At 40.2% G+C, this 21,190-nt stretch overlaps 3 protein-coding genes across 10 annotated transcripts in view; 1 reads left to right on the top strand and 2 right to left on the bottom strand.

The window, feature by feature from the left end:
* Positions 1-21,190, bottom strand: part of LOC125801100 (NACHT, LRR and PYD domains-containing protein 12-like) — a 318,379-nt gene that overhangs the window by 45,520 nt on the left and 251,669 nt on the right. The gene's annotated exons all lie outside the window — the stretch shown is intronic.
* The window catches only part of LOC125801430 (zinc finger protein 239-like), a 269,977-nt gene that overhangs the window by 235,568 nt on the left and 13,219 nt on the right, over positions 1-21,190 (top strand). For 4 of the 6 annotated variants that reach the window (XM_049478162.1, XM_049478163.1, XM_049478164.1 and 1 more), the window contains exon 2: positions 14,957-16,954. In XM_049478162.1, the coding sequence (XP_049334119.1) occupies positions 15,121-15,990 (870 nt within the window). In that variant the 5' untranslated portion in view covers positions 14,957-15,120 and the 3' untranslated portion in view covers positions 15,991-16,954. Of the gene's footprint in view, positions 1-8,980; positions 9,038-14,956; positions 16,955-21,190 lie in introns of those variants that run through there. The other 2 variants (XM_049478161.1, XM_049478166.1) reach the window with 2 other exon arrangements.
* Positions 1,995-5,035, bottom strand: LOC111188381 (zinc finger protein 271-like). Of its 2 annotated transcripts, none has more exons than XM_049478128.1 (2): positions 4,963-5,035; positions 1,995-3,543 (listed from the first exon to the last, which is right to left on the bottom strand). In XM_049478128.1, exon 2 carries the CDS (start codon positions 3,395-3,397, stop codon positions 2,510-2,512), a length of 888 nt encoding a protein of 295 aa, XP_049334085.1. In that variant the 5' UTR covers positions 3,398-3,543; positions 4,963-5,035; the 3' UTR covers positions 1,995-2,509. The 2 variants fall into 2 exon arrangements, with proteins under 2 accessions (XP_049334085.1, XP_049334086.1); XM_049478129.1 differs by lacking the exon at positions 4,963-5,035 and adding an exon at positions 3,639-4,217.

Genomic DNA, 21,190 nt, shown 5'->3' with positions numbered 1-21,190 from the left:
ATGATACATTTTTGGTTTATATTTGTGCATGGCATTTCGCAGTTTCCAGAAACAGTAGCATTATTCATAAGTTCAGGTGTTTAGCTAAGCTAGCTGCCTTAAGTTATTTTAGCTAGAGCCGTCGGCGCTGCGGTGTTACACCGTTTTCTGTCACCGTCGGAATTTTGTGACCAGTGCTCACGGTTATGAGCGTTCATTGGCAAAACGGAAGCTTTCTATACCTACACCTTACCCTCAGCCCTAAACTTAACTGTTTTGGCCAGTCGGGGTAAACATTAGAAACGAACACGTTTCGAATCGGCCAGTGCACCGGTCTGCTGAGAACTACTTGCCAGTGGTCACAAAATCTAGCGGTCACAGAAAACAACACACGGAGGTGGTGTATGGGAGCTTATCCATTTTTAGCGTAATAGATCTAAACAACGTGTTGTACATGTAAGTGATTATAAGTGTGGGGTTTGGTTTAGTAGGCTTGTGTTGTTGTTGTTGTTGTTGTTATTATATATAAATATAGTAATTTATCGTTTGCTTTAAAACGTAAAATAATAGTTATTTAAATATGTTTCTCAATAAATAGATTAGTCGACTAATCGAAAAAAAATCATCGTTAGAATAATCGTTTAAAAAATAATCGTTAGGGACAGCCCTAATATATATATATATATATATATATATATATATATATATATATTACATATATATATATTATATATATATATATATATATTAGCCGGGGCTACATGAGGAATATGCGAGAGTGGCGTATCCCATACTGAGATACCGAATGAATGCTTGAAAGAGAATACAAATTACATTTAAGAAAAAAAATATGCAAGAAATAAAAAATAAATAAATACCGGCCGTAAAACACTGTTAAACTGCTTTGTTTGTACATTTAGCTAGGCTAACTACCAATAATAAAAGTCAGTAAATCAGCAAACTGCATATTTGAACATTTAGCTAGCTAGCAAACAATAATAATAGTCATTAAAACAACAATTGCTACATTTGTACATTTAGCTAGGCTAGCTATCAATAACAATAGACAGTAAAACAGGAAATGCTTTGTTTATACATTTGGTCAGTAAAATAGCAAATCCTGTATCGTGGCACGAGATCTCACGAGATTAAGACGTGACGATATTTCTCGTCAAGCTTAAACCTCTCACAGTTTAGTGTGGACTTTTTAAGATACAACACTGGCAACTGGCAACACAGTAGCAGCGAGTTTGGTGGTTGAGCAGTGAGCAGAAGAGGAAAATTCGGGGAATTTGCATAGAACAGAGGTCACGGGCGGACCGTGGTCCGGGTCCGGACCCAAACCTATTGAGAAGGATTTAATTGTATACACGCTTTGCGGCGCAGTAAATCACAGACCAATCACGTGTGAGGTAATATCACCAACCACTCTCTTCAGTCAATCAGATCTGTGCAGATGTGGAAAAAATAAATAAATAAACACACCGCTCCTCACGCGGGATCGAACCCGTGTTGTCAGGGTCGCGGTCCCGCTGCTCCGGCTGTTGAATTGGGACATGGCCGTGAAAAAACGCCTTTATAAGGAGATAGTGAGCCTGGGCGAGAATGGGCGGAAAAACGAGAACGGACGAAAACTAAAGTCACGCCGAGTGCGACAGAGAGACAGGCGAGGAATTTTGTATAACTGGATCATTCTGAATTCTAATTAAATACTCCTGGCATAGAAGATGCTTCTGCTACTTTTAAGTTGTTTGTCTGGCTGCATTTTGGCTCCAGTGGAAACAATAAACGGTAACAGAGTGACCAACAAGACTGTACTGTGCTTAAAACATGTTCTGTCTCTGTTTGCACTTCAAGCATAGTCTTAATATGACTGGTTATGCATAGTTACATTACAAGAGATTTAGGAGAAAAAAAACACAAACCATAGTCTTAATATAACTGGATATGACAATCTCAGGGCTATAGGTTTCATGTCAAACATGTGTTGAGAAAACACAATGAGACTGGAGATCTGCAATATAAAAGCCGTTTATTAAAACACACATGGGTAAATATAGAGGTGAAGTAATACAAAGATAATAGTTTGTACTGGATAAAAACAATTAAGAAACTACATTATTTGGATATTCTTAGTAACTTTGGAGATTAAAAAAAACATAAGCAACATTTAATATTCAATAAGGAAAAGATAAGAGAGTATAAAACTTGAGTAATACAACACAACCAAATATCCCTCTATATCCCTCTATAGTAACAGATTTTTAATTGGACTGAACCATAGACAAACAAGAACACCAGCAGAGGGAGTGAATGAGCCTGTAACCTTACTGCGCAACAGTAACTAACCTAAAAACTGAGCTCTGTCTCACAAAGAATGTCCTGGAATATTCAAACTTACAAGACATACAAACATAACATGGAATTCTATACACATCATCACTGGATAAGAATAGTTTTGCTGAACCTGTAAAATCCATTGTTAAATACAGTTCATATTTGTTTCTGGTGGAATTTATGATTTGCGCTTTTAATTGCCATGGGACAAATTTGGGACATTTTTCTCTCCTGTGTGAATGCGCTGGTGTTTTTTGAGATCACTCTGTGTAGTAAAACTCTTCCCACAGTCTGAGCAGTGATGCGGTTTCTCTCCTGTGTGAATGCGCTGGTGTATTTTGAGATTACACTGTTGATTAAAACTCTTCCCACAGTCTGAGCAGTGATGCGGTTTCTCTCCTGTGTGAATGCGTTGATGTATTTTGAGAGCACTCTGTAGATTAAAACTCTTTCCACAGTCTGAGCAGTGATACGGTTTCTCTCCTGTGTGAATGCGCTGGTGTATTTTGAGAGCACTCTGTTCAGTAAAACTCTTCCCACAGTCTGAGCAGTGATGCGGTTTCTCTCCTGTGTGAATGCGCTGGTGTTTTTTGAGATTACTCTGTTCAGTAAAACTCTTCCCACAGTCTGAGCAGTAATACGGTTTCTCTCCTGTGTGAATGCGCTGATGTATTTTAAGTTTACTCTGTGTAATAAAACTCTTCCTACAGTCTGAGCAGTGATATGGTTTCTCTTCTGTGTGAATGCGCTGATGCTGTTTGACAGTCTCCAGTCGATTAAAGCTCTTCCCACAGTCTGAGCAGTGATATGGCTTTACTCCAGTGTGAATGCGCTGGTGACTTTTGAGAGTACTCTGTTGATTAAAACTCCTCCCACAGTCTGAGCAGTAATAAGGTTTCTCTCCTGTGTGAATGCGCTGGTGTTGTTGGAGATGACTCTGTTGATTAAAACTCTTCCCACAGTCTGAGCAGTGATGTGGTTTCTCTCCTGTGTGAATGCGCTGGTGTTTTTTGAGATCACTCTGTTTAGTAAAACTCTTGACAGAGTGCTGATGTTTCTCCATGTCGGGACTTGGCTTCATTTGTCTTTTAAATGTAGCAAACAATTTCTGCGTGTTCTGGAGATTCTTCAGGAAGGCTTCTGCTTCACCTCTTTCAGCAGTTTAACTTTGCTCTTAGTTAAATATCCTGGTTGTTGGTGATGAATTTCAGGAAAATATTTTAATTTCTGGAAAAAACAAATAAAAATGCCATTGAATATTAAAATAAAAGCAGGTCAATTAACTAAAGAGATTCTAAGTCATTCTAAGTGAGTGATGTTACCCTTTAATCTGAAGCTTTGAGGCGTGTGCCGAAAAAACGACACACATTGGTTCAAATCACATTGCCGATGCTTGATTTGTTCTTCATCACGACAGATGATGTCCAAAGCTTTTTCCTTTAAACCAATTTATAAAAGTTTCCACACATTAACCAAATACATTAATCCAAATCAATGCTTCACAAACCTGATTTTTTCATTTTAACAACTCCTGATAACAGTTCATTATTTTCCACCACACTGGCTTCAGGCTAACAGTGATATGCGCTCCTGAGTTCAAGATGTGTTTTTTGGAAATGTTGATCCAATGCAGTTGTCTTGTTGGTGCAGGGAATTGTAGTTCAAAATAAAATCACAGCAAAATAATGACCTTTTTACTGTTACAACACATCAACCAACCTCCAACAGGAGTGTAAAACATAAGAGTCTCTTTTGTTTACTAAAGGTTAACACAATTATAACAATTTGTAAGAATTCATATTATTTTATGTAGTTCTTTTTCAATTATTTTTGTAGTCTTTTTAACCTCTTACATAAATGTTTGTGTATTTTTGTCAAGTTGCTCAAAGTGTGATTCTTCTTCTTATTATTATTATTATCAAATTCATGTTTTTGTTATTATTATTATTATTATTATTATCATCATTATTAAAGTATCAGCAAAAGAGCAGCTGGAGACTGTATTCCACAGTAATGGTTTAACTGGGATTTCTTAAAAACAGCGGGGCTAAAGATGTTGTAATTTGCTAATATTTGTGTTTGTTTTTACAGTGAAATAGCAAGTTTTCTGTTAAATCAGTAAGCTAATAAATGTTACTTGTGAAATTCCTCTTCTTGCCTGAACTTTTCCTCACTATAATCACTAAATCTTTCATTCTTACATTTAATATTTTACAAGTGGACTTTTATTTTGGCGGGAGAGTCACATGACTTACCAGCAACTGTTGTGGTGGAACCGGATTAAGTAAAGGAAAATTAACTAAACTAAACTAAACTAGTGTAACTAAGAAATGTGTAGAGACTGATCACACAAACTTAAAAAGGAATTTCCACAGAACTGATTTATCTCAGGTGTGTGTTAGTGATGTGGGGGAGGGAGGGCAGGAGTGTGAGGTTCCGTTATCCTGTGTATGATCTGTAAAGCCCCCCATCCCCAGCTCCGCGACCCCCTACTGCAGACTGCTGAGCAGAGCTAGGAGAAGATCCAGTGCTGGTGGTGTAAATGCTGCACATGCTGAAGGTGGTGTTGATGTGGGTGTAGGAGTGAATGTAGAACAGCGTGATGGAGAGAGAGAGAGAGAGAGAGAGAGAGAAATTTCTCCATACCTTCTGTAGTTCAGCTGATCCCTCTCTTCCTCCTCTCCAGCTACAGACCCCGGAAGCTCAGCGTCATCCGGGTTATGTAGAGCCCCGCCCCCTCTTCCGCTATATCACATTATACCCCATCACCGCTAGAGGGAGCCCGCGAGGGAGTCCTCAATGCATGGAGCTAAACAGCTAAAACTCTCATTTAAAACACTGTATAACTACTTCTCTGGTGTTTTCCTTTAATTTTACAAAGTAGAACAAAGTATTTCACTAAAATAGGAAAGAAAACATTCCTCTGTATTTCCATTTTCTAAAATAAATGTATTTTTATTCAGTAGATGTACTAGCATTACTGCTACTGATGCTGGAGTTACACACAGATCTCATTTAAAAGGATTAAAACTGCAGTTTAAAAGCAGTTTTAATAATTATCTCTGCTGTGATGAAACAGTTATAGTTGTTCTGTTTTTTACTCTATAAAGTATCAAACATTTATACATTTTTACTTTGCTAAAAATAATACATTGTAAATATTTGATACTTTTTAGAATAAAAAAATATTTATACCTTTTGTACATTCCCAACTCTGTCAAGTGGCTTGAGATTCAGAGCAGATTCTGAAGTGAGTTTTTTCCTCTATAGAGATTCTCTGATTGCTCCTGTACAACTCCAACCAACAGCACTTACTAATTACTATGGAAAGATCAGTGCTGTTGTGACATTGGTTCCAGTAGACACTTTTTTAAATCTAAGTTTAATTAAAAATATTATGGTTACATTTTCTTTGAATTTACCTTCTTGATGTCCTGCAGATTCTTGAAAAGGAGATCGTACTGCAGCAGATCTTGTTTGTTGCTCATCTTGTCTAAAGTCCTACTATTTATGTATTCTGAAAGCTTTCCATAAATTGAGGTCATTCACAGCTCCTCCCTGTAAAATCACTCTCTGACATCACAATGGACCATCCTGATTTCTGTATAGAAGGGTACTTCACACTTGTAAAAGCATTTAAAACTTCATATTCAAATATCAGTTTTTAAACTAATTACTTGTAAAATTAAATGGATTTGTTTGAGTTTATTTGTTCATAGAATGATAAAAAAAACTTGTTTAACTTTTCCAAAATAAGTCCAGCAAGCATTCTCATTCTACTACAAAATATAAGCCAATTTTTACACAAAATGTTGCACATATTAAAGGAAGACGTTACTGATGTTGGTGAATACTTTGGTCAGATTATATCTGGTTCTGTGTAGAAATATAAGACAAACACCCCTGGTTGCTTAGGTCACTTAAAACTACCCCATAGCACTTACCAAATTTTACCCAAAGGTCAGGACTATTGTTCTAATGGATCTTTGTTTCAAAGAAAGTGTTGAAAAGAAATGTTGCAATTTCTACTTTAACAATAGTTCTGACCTTTGAGTAAATTTGATAACTGCTATTTTTTGGGGTAGTTTTAATCCTCCTGTTACCTTCAGAATCTTAAAAAAATAAACATTTGTAATGAAAAAGATTTAATGTTCTCTTGAATAGTAACAAGTATTCTGTTTGGGGCCAATTTGACCACAGGAAAAAACAAATGAGCAGAAATTCATGCTCAGTCACATGGGAGTCTGGATTGTAAAGAAGAAGATCCTACTTGTTCCATTCATCCCATATTGCTGAGTTTATTAAGATCTCATCAGTCCTGCCTTGTTTCTGTGCTATTGAAGCGTAGGACAGGGAGGAGACATGGACTGTGTTTAGAGACGTGCTGGATCTGTCTGCAGCCCAAACACCTGTTCTTTCTTCACCTTTTCACTTGTACTCTCCAAACTGAGCAACACAATGTAGACTTACATGTGGGATTAAATCCAAGTCTTTCTAACTCTCCCTCTATACACACACCTCCCTCTAAATGTATCATCTACAGTAGTTTATCCTTTTAGATTGATGGTGTTCTGAAGAACTCAAATGCTGATTTTATGTTTGGACGTGGCTGACAGCGTATCTGCTGAGACCTGGAACTATTCTGATTACATTAGCAGCACTAAGTTTATCATTTTCTCCAAGTGGGGAGACAGACCATAATAACTTTTTACTTTTGGAAGGTAGTCTGTTTTCTATTGGTTGAGAGACTACAGTAAAGGGCTCATTCTCATCAGAGGAGGATTCATTATAATCAGGATCCTCTCTAAAGTCCTCCTTTTTCTCAGACACTTTCTCCTCTATGTCTCTGTCATGGTGAAAGAGATGTGAGAAATCCTCACTGAGAGAAAACCTTTTCTTAGACGTCATTTTCAGTAGAGAGAGAGAGCAGAAAGAGAGAGAGACAGAACACATAGAGAACTGGTTTAGAAGCTGCTGTGAAACCTTCAAATTGACCCAAAACAACACGGATGTATACAAAATTTGTACAAGACACACAAAAAATCCCTTTTCTTTGGGGTAGTCAAAATGGTATTATTGATCAATTGAAAGCTCACCTTATTCGGTTCATTTTCAGCAATCAGAATGTATTATTTAATTTTAAATTAAATATGGACTACATGATTTTATAATATTTTTTTACCAACATAACTAATCAAATTAATTAATTAATTAATTAATATATATATATATATTTTTTTTTTACTTGTAATTTTTTGGTGTAAAGCACTCTTACATATGAAAAAAATCCAGAAGATTTCTTAGTTCTAATGGATCTTTGTATCGAAGAAAGTGTTGAAAAGAAATGTCACAATTGTTAACAATTGTAAAAATAGAGCTGATCTTTGAGTAAAATGTGGTAAGTGCTATTTGTTGGGGTAGTTTTTTAGTGACTCAAGCAACCAGGGGTGTTTGTCTCATATTTCTACACAAAACCAGATGCCAGATATAATCTGGAGTATTCTCCAGCACCAGTAACTTCTTCCTTTAATATGTACAAAAATAGTGTAAAAATTGGCTATATTTTGTAGTAGAATGAGAATTCTTGCTGAACTCATTTTGGAAAAGTCAAAAATGATTTTATCATCCTATTAACAAATAAACTCTTAAACAAATCATTTTTAGTTGAGTTAGTTTTAAACTGATATTTTCATATGAAGTTTAAAATGCTTTTACAAGTGTGAAGTACCCTTCTCTACAGAATTCAGGATGGTCTATTGTGATGTCAGAGAGTGATTTTACAGGGAGGAGCTGTGAATGACCTCAATTTATGGAAAGCTTTCAGAATACATAAATAGTAGGACTTCAGACAAGGTGAGCAACAAACAAGATCTGCTGCAGTACGATCTCCTTTTCAAGAATCTGCAGGACATCAAGAAGGTAAATGTAAATAAAATGTAACCATAATATTTTAAATGAAATTTAGATTTTAAAAAAAGTGTCTACCGGATTCAATGTAACAATTGGTGCTCTAACAACGGCACTGATCTTTCCATAGTAATTAGTAAGTGCTGTTTGTTGGAGTTGTACAGGAGCAATCAGAGAATCTCTATGGAGGAAAAAACTCACTTCAGAATCTGCTCTGAATCTCAGTCACTCAACAGAGTCTGAAATGTATAAAAACATATAAAAAAATATTATTCTATAAAGTATGAAACATTTATAAATTATTACTTTTAGCATTGTTAGATACTTTATAGAATAACATTTTGCTTATTTCCTAAAAACAGAACAACTACAACTATTTAATCACAGCAGAGGTAATTATTAAAGCTTTTAAACTGCAGTTTTAATCCTATTAAACATGTTCTGTGTGTAACTCCAGCATCAGTAGCAGTAATGCTAGTAAATCTAATGAATAAAAAACATTAGTTTTAGAAAATAGAAATATAGAGGTACGTTTTCTCTCCTATTTTAGTGAAATACTTTGTTCTACTTTGTAAAATTAAAGGAAAACCCCAGAGAAGTAGTTATACAGTGTTTTAAATGAGAGTTTTAGCTGTTTAGCTCCATTCAGCTCCATGCATTGAGGACTCCCTCGTGGGCTCCCTCTAGCGGTGGTGGGGTATAATGTGATGTAGCGGGGGAGGGGGCGGGGCTCTACATAACCCGGATGAGGCTGAGCTGGGGGGTCTGTAGCTGGAGCGCCGGAGGAAGAGCAGGATCAGCTGAACTACAGAAGGTATGGAGAAGTTTCTCTCTCTTGTTGGAGGTTGTTTGATGTGTTGTAACAGTAAAAAGATCATTATTTTTCTGTGATTTTATTTTGAACTACAATTCCCTGCACCAACAAGAGAACTGCGTGTTTATATTTATTAATTGTCCCTCCGCGCCCCCCGTAGCTCCAGAGGAGCTTGAATACAGCACAGGAGGTAAACAGAGCTGAGGAGCTCCGTGAAAAAGTGCTGTTTTAAGCAAAAATAAGTATTTTTGAGAAAAATTACTGGCAAAATGAGCTCTTATATCAGTTCTAGTCACTCTTCGGTGCATTTTTAGCGGGTATTGTAGCATATTTTACCTAATAATTAATTATTTCTTCTCCGGTCGGCTCTGAGTTTCAGCCGTTTCAGCACCAAAACACTACATGTGACTGAGCCTGAAAATGTGTGTTCATGTGCTGTATTTACTTCTGTTTCATATTTTATAGATATATGTGCAGTTTCAGATGCTTAATAATCGTTTGGGATTATTTTGGTTGTGTATGTGCAGGAATGTTGTGGTTCTGTTTATTTAATTAATGTAAATGATCAGTTCTGGAGCAAATATCTTCAGCTCTTACCACGTTTAACCACGAACGATCTAGAAAAAAGGGCTGAAGAGGGATATTTATTAACAAGAGCAGTTTTGTTAAAAGGATACAGTTACTGTATAGAGATAGCCCGACTCTCCAAGCCTGGTGAACAGTGCTGCTAATGCTGCAGGTTAGCTAGTTATAACTTATAAATTAAAGCTAGGTTAGCTAGTTATTACTAATAAATTAAAGCTAGGTTACCTAGTTATAACTAATAAATTAAAGCTAGGTTACCTAGTTATAACTTATAAATTAAAGCTAGGTTAGCTAGTTATAACCAATAAATTAAAGCTAGGTTAGCTAGTTATAACTAATAAATTAAAGCTAGGTTACCTAGTTATAACTAATAAATTAAAGCTAGGTTAACTAGTTATAACTAATAAATTAAAGCTAGGTTACCTAGTTATAACTTATAAATTAAAGCTAGGTTAGCTAGTTATAACTTATAAATTAAAGCTAGGTTAGCTAGTTATAACTTATAAATTAAAGCTAGGTTACCTAGTTATAACTAATAAATTAAAGCTAGGTTAGCTAGTTATAACTAATAAATTAAAGCTAGGTTACCTTGTCATAACTTATAAATTTAAGCTAGATTAGCTAGTTATTACTTGTCAAAAGTGCTGCTAATGCTTTAGAATTTTTTTAAAGAACTAAGGTTTCCAGAATGATATATTTATATAGTTACATAATGTTCACCAGGCTTTATAGAGTCGGGTTAGCAGCATTAGCAGCACTGTTTACCGGGCTTGGAGAGTCGGGCCAGCGCCAGATAGCTAGGATTAGCGAGGTTAGCTAATGTTGGCTAAAACCTTAACACTCCTTCAATATTAGTGATGTACTCCTCTATTAGGGGTGTCACGATCTCGATATTTTATCGAAATCGAATCGAAATGAGGTCATGGTCTCGAGTAGGGTTGCAGCGGTAACCGGTTTCACGGTATACCGTGGTATTAAAATGCACGGTTATCATACCGTGTGTGTTTGCTTATTACCGGTAAAACGCAAGCCAGCGGAGAAACTCACCCGCGCATGCGCAACTCTGCTCCGCTTCAGCTACTCAGCACACAGCGGTGAGAACGGCAGAAAGTGCATCAGACTAGAGCTTCATTAACAATTATTATTGTTAATGAAAACGAACCAAATAACGAAAACTGAAAGTGAAACTTAACCAACTTATTTATAAGCGCTGTTTTCACTCCCGCAGTTCTACAGCGGGAGGTGTTGTGCTGATTCTGTCCGCGAAGCGGGAGTCGGATTGAGCAGGGAGTCGGATTCGGCACAACAGCGGCAGCGCGGCAGCACCTCGCGGCCCGCGGTGTTAGTTGTAAGCGCTCGCGCTAGCCGCAAAATACGACAGAAAACACTGAGAAACTGCAGAATTATGTATTGGACTAAAATGAGCACGAGGAGATAAAAGAGAACCTTTACCTGTGAGTAGCTCACATCAGAACACGCAAATCTCTCTCTCTCTCTCTCTCTGTCTCTCTCTCTCTGTGTCTCTCTCGCACGTGAACTTCTCCGCACTGTGTTTAGCTGTTCTTAAAAATCATTTTAATTAAATAATAGTTCTATGCTTCTATGTTAGTGTTAATTAACATAATTCTGATCATATTTCGCTCATTCAAACAGCCTGAAAACAGACTTGTAATCTTGTAATCAACAAGCTTGTAATCAATGTGGCCGTAAAGTCACAGCTAAAGGAGGAAATACATCAAACCTGTTCTCCCATCTCCGAGAACACCACCCCGCTGTGCAGCGCAAAGTATGTGTTCAGTTTATAATTTTAATCTGAACATAAATAAAAACCTCTTTGTAGTCGTGCACAACCCATGCGGTAAGCGCCCGCAAAAGCGCTGAGTTATCCGAAATTTGGGCACGCGGGTACAGGCGTGAAGTGCGTGCTACGATGGATTCACGTGTCCGTGTAAAGGTCCTGGCCGGACTGGATGTGAAAGACGCCATTCATTTACATGCGTTTATTTTCAAATTCTGACGTGCCTGTTTTTCATATGTTGAAGGTTTTAAGGTATGAAAGCCTTAAAATAGAAATCTCTATTGTGAGGATCATGTCAGAAATAAATCCCCTCTTTCTGCAGTATCTGGTTATATACCAACTTTTTTATATATATACACTCTTAATGCCCTTAAGAGTAGTGGAAAAACATGGTTTCATTCACCTGATGGTGTAGTTTCTACAATAAATAGTTAATTGAACAAAAAACCTTTGTTGTAATTTCTTTAAGGGTCAGTTTAATAATATATGTAACAAACTGTGATACCGTGATAACCGTGATACCGCGGTATTTTCTGAGACGGTTATCATACCGTGAAAATCTCATACCGTTGCAACCCTAGTCTCGAGTATCGAAGTCAAAAAGAGGATCGACGATCCCTCCCGCGCGTGCTACGCAAATAGCGCAGCGCGCTACGCAAATGGCGCGGCACCAACACAGCGCATCCTATTCATTTAAATAGAGAGAGCCGCTGCATGAGCGCAGTCCCGCCCTCAGTTCTGCTGTGTGAGAGACAGCTGCCTTTCAACCACGGAGGAGAAACTGAAAACGGATTTATAGAAATATAGACAGGGCTCTCAAGTTTTGAGTGTCGGCGGGAGTGTGATCACTGTTTTTTATCTGTCCAACGGGGGAGGGGGGGCGGGGGTTGGGCGCGCAGGTTTTGTATCTGTATCTAACGGAGGGGTGGGTGTGCGCAGGTGAGAGCGTGTGAACTCGCTGAAATGCGTGTGTCAGTGTGACTTGAGAACACTGACTCTAGATCACAGTGAGGTGGATTAAAAATCTTAAACTTATAATTGACTACACCTGTTGCTTTCCATTGAATTTAAAAAACATCTTTCTCTCAGATAAAGTAAACACAAGCGTGTTTCTGACTAAAATAAAAGCTTTTCAGGAGAGATATAAGTTATGTGTAAATATTTATCAGACAATACCTGACAAAATCTGTTTTAATGACGTTAATAAACATCACTGTGACAGCGCTAGTCACAGTTTCACCACATCACTTATCTAACCAGCCTGTACTGATTTCTGCCCCCCAATAATGCTTTCAATAACCTCTAATAGCCTTTAATAGTCTTCAGTAGCCTTTAAAAGACTTACCTGGCGGCCGTGGTGTGTCCACTAAACTCCGTAGTTATAAACATCCTGAGGTTAGCAGCGCGCTAACTGACCTGTTTATAATGTAATCCGAGCAGTGACTCCGTGACGGCTGCTCTAAACTGCTGCTGTTAGCTGCTTGGGCTGAAAGATGAACTGTAGTGAGCTGTATTATCCGGTTAGTGGGGTTAAAACCTTTATTTGTTTACAGAAACAGTAAAAACGGACTGGCTGAGCTCTGTAGCCCGTGGCTGGGCTGTACTGAAGTAGTGACTGAGTGAAGAGAGCGGGGCTTGTGCTGCTGCAGCTCCGACTAGTGGTTGGATGAAGAACTGCAGCTTCATGTAAGTGAGCACCAGCCATCCACACACAGCTCTGATAAACTGCTTGTTTTAATAGTGCACACTGTTGCTACCAAAAAAAAGTCACTAGATGGCATTACCATATATATCTTAATAAATAATAATAATAATATTTATAATATTTATAATAATAATAATAATAATAATAAATATATTATTTAAATTTTATGAGGCATAAAATAATAACAAGAAAAAAAAAAGGAAATCGAGAATCGAATCGAATCGTGACCCTCAAATCGAAAATGAAATCGAATCGAGGATTTAGAGAATCGTGACACCCCTATCCTCTATACAGTTGCTGTGTCCTTTTAACAAACTGTTCTTGTAAGTAAACATCCCTCTTCAGCCTTTTTTTCTAGATCGTTCGTGGTTAAACGTGGTAAGAGCTGAAGATATGTGCTCCACACCATTGTTGAGTGTGGACTTACTTCTACCTCCTCCCATCACAGGCTCACTTTCAATTAGAAATGGCAGCCGTGTGAAAAGAGCCTATAGGCCTTTTTAGTTGCATCATTTTGAAGTCTGTGACATGTTGTTTATTTCCATATTTGGGGTTCCATATCTGAACTGTTTTTGTAAATGGCAAAAATGAAAAGGCTTTTTAAAAACTCGTCTCTATCAAATTCTGTGCTAAATACATATGTTTAGGACCCTGTACGTTTTATTCTGTGTGCATTTTACTCCTGAACATCACTGGATTCTCTGAATTACGAGATCGTTTAAGTGTTGTAATTAGAATAATGCTAGCTTTTAGCTAATGCTACAGCGCACTGAACTGAACTCACAGCACAGCAGTACAGAATGTAAGGAGACTATCAGAGATATAACACTGGCTGTAGAGCTCCGGTCAGATCACAATTTGGAGTATTCTTCTTCTTCACAGAGGCTTTTTACTCACAGTGATTTTACACACAGGCTTTTTACTCACAGGCTTTTTAGCTACATTTCCACGACAACTAATAAGAAATTATGATATTTAAGGTGAAATAGAAAATTCAGGGAAAATGTTAATTCATAAGCTATAGTGAGCTAACGTAAAATGACTAAAAACAAGATACATTTGTGTATCTTGACTAAAAGAAAGATACACAAGATACATATTGTTCAGATAGCTGGTTTACAGGCTTTAGTAACATTTAACTAAGAGTTGATGAAATTGTGGGTAACGTTAGCTTCTGTAAAACTGCCACTGGTCTTGGAGCTGCTGCTCTGAATCTGCTGGTGTAGAGCTTATGCTGCTCTCTGGCTCTGCTGATGAAGTTGGGCTTCGACCCGATGCTGTGATACACCATTGTGTCCGCTATACTGATTTAGTAAACGATTCAGTTAAGCCATTGATGTGGAACTGCATTTTTCTGGGTAAAAAGCACAATTACATTTACATTTCTAACCAAATTTTCATTTGTGTTTTTTATATTTAAAGAATTTTGATCTACATTTCCAAAAAACACACGTCTTGAACTTGAAGCATTGATTTGGATTACTGTCTGTTTATTATGTATGACATCGTATAATTTAGTGTAAAGGAAAAAGCTTCGGAAATCATTGGTCACGTGATCAATGTAGAACGAATCAAGCATCGGCAATGTGATCTGAACCAATGTGTTTAGTTTTTTCGGCACACGCCTCAAAGCTTCAGATTAAAGGATAACATCACTCACTTAGAATGAGATGAAAGTACAAAAGCTTTTATGGTAATATGAAGATTCCCAGTAGTTTTGGCTGTATAGTGTAACTGATTCAGGCAGTTCTCTTCAGTTTATTGGCCTAATTTTATTTGAATTAAATGTAATTATTTTAATTTAACTGCATTTTTTTTGTGTGTTTTCCAGAAATGAAAATATTCTCCTGAAATTCATCACCAACAACCAAGATATTTATCAAAGATCAAAGTTAAACTGCTGAAAGAGATGAAGCACAAGCCGTCCTGAAGAATCTCCAGAACACGCAGAAATTGTTTGATACATTTAACAGACAAATAAAGCCAAGTCCCGACATGGAGAAACATCAGCACTCTTTCAAGAGTTTTACCAAACAGAGTGATCTCAAAAAACACCAGCGCATTCACACAGGAGAGAAACAGTATCACTGCTCAGACTGTGGGAAGAGTTTTACTGAACAAATTGATCTCAAAATACATCAGCGCATTCACACAGGAGAGAAACCGTATTACTGCTCAGACTGTGGGAAGAGTTTTACTCAACAGAGTGATCTCAAAATACACCAGCGCATTCACACAGGAGAGAAACCATATCACTGCTCAGACTGTGGGAAGAGTTTTACTCAACAGAGTAATCTCAAAATACACCAGCGCATTCACACAGGAGAGAAACCATATTACTGCTCAGACTGTGGGAACAGTTTTAATCAACATAGTCATCTAAAACTGCACCAGCGCATTCACACAGGAGAGAAACCGTATTACTGCTCAGAATGTGGGAAGAGTTTTAGTAGACTAGGGAATCTAAAACTGCATCAGCGCATTCACACAGGAGAGAAACCGTATTACTGCTCAGACTGTGGAAAGAGTTTTAATAAACAGAGTAATCTCAAAATACACCAGCGCATTCACACAGGAGAGAAACCGTATTACTGCTCATACTGTGGAAAGAGTTTTAATAAACAGAGTAATCTCAAAATACACCAGCGCATTCACACAGGAGAGAAACCCTATCACTGCTCAGACTGTGGGAAGAGTTTTACTCGACAGAGTGATCTCAAAATACACCAGCGCATTCACACTGGAGAGAAGCCGTATCACTGCTCAGACTGTGGGAAGAGTTTTACTGAACAGGGTACTCTCAAAAAACACCAGCGCATTCACACAGGAAAGAAAACTATCCCAAATTTGTCCCACGGCAATTAAAAGTGTGAATCGTAAATTTTTCGGACAGAACACCTTATTCTACACAAATGTTTCACTTTGTCACTTGGGACACATTCCACCAGAAACAAACATGAACTGAATTTAACAATGGATTTTACAGGTTCAGCAAAATGAATTTTATCCAGGGATGATATTTGTTAAATTCCATGTTATGTTTTCTCGTATTTTTGATATTCCAGGACATCTTCAAGAGTTTTTAGGGTAGTTACCATAGTTCAGTTCTGAAGAAGGGAAAAAACTTAAAAATTTAGATGTCATATTTGTTAGTGGTTAGAATTATTAGCTTTGAATGCTTTGAATGTTCGATTATTTCTATTCATTTCTAGAATCTTTGTTTTCACTCTGTGGAAGCCGTCCTCAGTTCCCCAAGCTTAGCATAGCTTAGCTTAATGCTATTAACCGCTAGGCCCATCTGTATGAAAGAAGAAGTGAAAAAACACCACCTGAGGAACTCCAGAGAGTGCTCCCAAAAGTGAGACCCAGAGCCACAGAGAGACGACACTGGGCTCGGGTACCACCATGTGGACCGGAGGAGCATCCAGACCCCGCAGAGAGGCCAACAAAATCCTTTTCAGAGGTAAAAAAAAAAAAAAACGCTCCTGCTGTAGTTCCCATACTGAAATCAACCCACTCCAGACTTGTGCAGCGCTGTAAGGTTGCAGGCTCATTCATTCCCTCTGCTGCTGTTCTCGTTTGTCTATGGTTCGGTCTGATTAAAAATCTGTTACCATAGAGGGACATTTGGTTGTTGTATTACTCAAGTTTATCTTTTCTTATTGGGTATTATATGTTGCTGAAGGTTGTTTAATCGCCAAATTCGCTAAGAATATCCAAATCATGTAGTTTCTTAATTGTTTTTTTCCACTATAAACTGTTATCTTTGTATTGCTTCACTTCTATTTTTACTCATCTGTGTGTTTAAATAAACGGCTTTTATATTGCAGATCTGTAATCTCATTGTGTTTTCTCAACACATGTTTCACATGAAACCTATAGGTCTGAGATTGTCTTATGTTATTGATTGTTAAATACTCAAAGGCACACAATGGAGAAATCCAGTGTGAAATGGATTTGTGTTGAAGTGAAACATCAGAGATTGAAATTCCGAAAGAAATATATATTTTTTCATGTTTCCCACTTTAAATATACAATAACTTCCAAATGTAGAGTAACATGTGTTTAACTTGTATTCATATGTTTATATTCATATGTATATATATAGTTTTTTTTATTATGAATGCTTATGGGTTTTGTTTTTTGTAGTTGTTTTTGAAGAAGTAGCATAGTCATTCACCAACTACACTTAATTACCAAATTCTACATTTGTGTTATTGACCATTTATTATTGGTAGCTAGCCTAGCTAAATATCCAAACACAGCATTTGCTATTTTACTGACCAAATGTATTTTTTTTGGCGGAGTTTGCGGTTTACATAGCACCAGATGCTAATGCTATCAATGCGCTGAAGGAGCTTTATGACCACACCAGCTAGCTTCAGAACAAGCATCCGGACGCCTTCTACGTGGTAGTGGGAAATTTTAACCACATAGAACTGAAGAACACGCTGCCGAGGTTTTACCAACATGGAACATCCCGGACCATGTTTACACCAACACGAGGGACGCGTATAGAGCCTTCCCCCACCTCGGGCTCTCCGACCACATCTATATCATGCTGTTCTCCGCATACCATCCCCCGCTGTGACGCTCCAAACCCACACAGAAGACCATTACTGTGTGGCCCAGTGACGGTGACTCTGTTCTGCAGGACTGCTTCGGCTGCACAGACTGGCAGGTCTTCAGGGATGCTGTGTGAGTGTGAGGGGGAGCAGGATCTGGAGGAATACACATCTGCTGTTCTCAGGTACATCAGCAAGTGTGTGGAGGATGTCATTACCACCAAGACTGACTTGTTACCCGAACTAGAAGCCCTGGCTGAACACAAAGGTGCGTTCTCTGCTGAAAGCCAGGGATGCTGCCTTCAGGTCCGGTGACTCAGATGAACTCAAGAGGGCTAGAAGAGAGCTGACTGTTGCAGTCAGCAGGGCAAAAGCTGCATATGCTCAGAAAATCCAGGGACTCCCAGGATCCACAGAGCATGTGGAGGGGCAACAAGAGCATCATGGACTACAGATCCAACACTGCAAAAAGCTCCAAAGACCCATCCCTGCCTGAGGCTCTCAACAAGTTCTTTGCCCGTTTTGAGAATCCTGACACCCCCCAGAACCCAGAAGACTCTCACACTCACCAGGAGTGGAGCTCCTCAGCATGACAGGATCAACCCCCAGAAAGCTGCTGGCCCGGAAAACAATCCCGGACGTGCGAAGAGACTTTCAACACAATGATTCCTCAGACCCTGATGACAAAACTCTCCTCACTTGGACTGAGCCCCCCCTGTTCACACTGCTCACATATGACTGCTCACCTCTCCATTCAGGCTGTCATAATGTGAAGTTTGGTGACGACACAGCAGTTGTTGCATGAATCACGAACAGAGATGAGTCCAGCTACAGGCAGGAGGTGGAACATCTGGAGGGTTGGTGCAAAGAGATCAACCTCTTCATCAATGTAAAGAAGACATAAGAGATGATTGTGGACTTCAGAAGGGGCCAGCATGCCCACCTCCCCCTGCACATTGGAGGATCTGCGGTAGAAGTGGTTGACTGTTACAGGTACTTGGCTGTGCACCTGAGCAGCAACCACACTTGGAGCAACAACACTTCCACTTCCAGGAAGGCCCATCAGCGGCTCCAATTCCTCAGGAGGCTGAGACGAGCTGGACTCGGGAGCGCAGTCTTCACCTTCTTCTACCGATGTGTGGTGGAGAGCGTTGTGTGCTCCAGCATCAATGTGTTGCATGGAAGCTGCTCTGCTGCAGACAGGAAAGCTCTGCAGAGGGGGGTGAAGGCTGCACAGAGGATTGTTGGAGCCTCCCAGCACCACGGACATCTACACCTCCAGATGCAGGAAGAGGGCCACCTGCATTAGGAAGGATCCCACCCACCCAGCACACTCACTTTTTGTCCCACTCCCCTCAGGCTGGAGGCTGCAGAGCATCAAGTGCAAAACAACCAGACTCAGAAACAGCTTCATTCCTTAAGCTGTAAGGTTCTTAAACTCCACCTAAACAACATACTGCACTGACACACAAGGACAAATTACTGTTTACAAACACTGTCACTTTTAACTGCACTGAGACACTTTTAACTGCACTGAGGCTGCCTCTTCCTGGGCTGCCACCTTATTGTGGTGGAGGAGTTTGAGTGTCTCAAGAATCCTAGGAGCTATGTTGTCGGGGGCTTCATGCCCCTGGTAGGGACACCCAAGGCAAACGGGTCCTAGGTCAGGGACCAGACGAAGTGCAGCCCAAAAGAGAGAAACAACTTTGGATCAAGTGTTCCCTCGCCCAGACGCGGGTCACCAAGGCCCCACTCTGGAGCCAGGCCTGGAGGTGGGGCACGCTGGTGAGCGCCTGGTGGCCGGGCTTTTGCCCATGGAGCTCGGCCGGGCATAGCCCGAAGAGGAAACAGGGGCCCCCCTTCCCATGGGCTCACCACCTGTGGGAGGGGCCAAAGGGGTCGGTGCAGTGTGATTTGGGTGGCGGCCAAAGGCAGGGACCCTAGTGATCTGATCCTCAGCTGCAGAAGCTGGCTCTTGGGACGTGGAATGTCACCTCTCTGGAGGGGAAGGAGCCGGAGTTGGTGTGCGAGTTAGAGAGGTTCTGGCTAGAAATAGTCGGGCTCACCTCGAGAGGGGTTGGACACTTTCACTCTGGAGTTGCCCAGACGCAGAGTTAGGGTTGGCATACTTGTTGCCCCCATCTCGGGGCCTGTACGTTGGGGTTCACCGCAGTGAACGAGAGAGTAGCCTCCCTTCGCCTACGGGTGGGGGGGGGCGGGTCCTGAATGGTGTTTGTGCCTATGCACAGAACAGCAGTTCAGGCTACCCACCCTTTTTGGAGTCTTTGGAGGGGGTGTTGGAGAGCACCCCTCCAGGGGACTCCCTTGTTCTGCTGGGGGACTTCAACACTCACATGGGTAATGACAGTGAGACCTGGAGAGGTGTGGTTGGGAGAAATGGCCCTCCCGATCGTAACCCGAGTGGTGTTTTGTTATTGGACTTATGGACAATCCATGACGAGCACATAACTAACACCATGTTCAAGCATAAGGGTGTCCATATGTGCACTTTGCACCAGGACACCCTAGGCCGCAGTTCAATGATAGACTCTGTTGTCATGTCATCTGATCTGCGGCCGCATGTCTTGGACACTCGGGTGAAGAGGGGAGCGGAGCTCTCCACTGACCACTACTTGGTGGTGAGTTGGCTCCGATGGTGGGGAAGGATGCCGGTCAGACTTGGCAGACCTATACGAATTGTGAGGGTCTGCTGGCGTCCATACGGCGTCTCGGGGGGGAAGCAGTATCCTACAAACACTATATATAGTGGGTGTGGTGTGCTGTTGACCACAACTCGGGACGTTGTGGGCGGAATACTTTGAAGACCTCCTCAATCCCACCAGCATGCCTTCCATTGAGGAAGCAGAGCCGGGGGACCTTGGGGTGGGCTCTCCAATCTCGGGCGCTGAGGTCACCGAGGTGGTTAAAAAGCTCCTCGTTCCGTAAGGCTCTGGATGTCGTAGGGTTGTGTTGGTTAACACGACTCTGCAACATTGCGTGGACATTGGGGGCAGTTCCACTGGATTGGCAGACCGGGGTGGTTGTCCCTTATTCAAAAAGGGGGACCGAAGAGTGTGTTCCAACTACAGGGGAATCACACTCTTAAGCCTCCCTGGTAAGGTCTATTCGGGGGTGCTGGAGAGGAGGGTTCGTCGGATAGTCGAACCTCGGATTCAGGAAGAGCAGTGTGGTTTTCGTCCTGGCCGTGGAACACTGGATCAGCTCTATACCCTCAGCAGGGTCTTGGAGGGTTCATGGGAGTTCGCCCAACCAGTCTACATGTGTTTTGTGGACTTGGAGAAGGCGTTCCTCAAGTGGAGGAGTTTAAGTATCTTGGGGTCTTGTTCACTAATGAGGGAAAGATGGAGCGGGAGATGGATAGACGGATCTGTGCTGCGTCAGCACTGATGCGGGCGCTGTACGGATCCGTCGTGGTGAAGAGAGAGCTGAGCCAAAAAGCAAAGCTCTCGGTTTACCGGTCGATCTACGTTCCTACCCTC

The sequence above is a fragment of the Astyanax mexicanus genome, chromosome 4 (assembly GCF_023375975.1).
Source record: "Astyanax mexicanus isolate ESR-SI-001 chromosome 4, AstMex3_surface, whole genome shotgun sequence".
Classification (NCBI taxonomy): domain Eukaryota; kingdom Metazoa; phylum Chordata; class Actinopteri; order Characiformes; family Acestrorhamphidae; genus Astyanax; species Astyanax mexicanus.
The sequence above is the reverse complement of the archived record's forward strand: the minus strand, read 5'-3'. Positions and strand labels throughout refer to the sequence as shown.

Excerpts from the sequence above, each read along its gene's own strand:
- LOC111188381 (XM_049478128.1), bottom strand. The coding sequence starts at position 3,397 with ATGAAGCCAAGTCCCGACATGGAGAAACATCAGCACTCTGTCAAGAGT.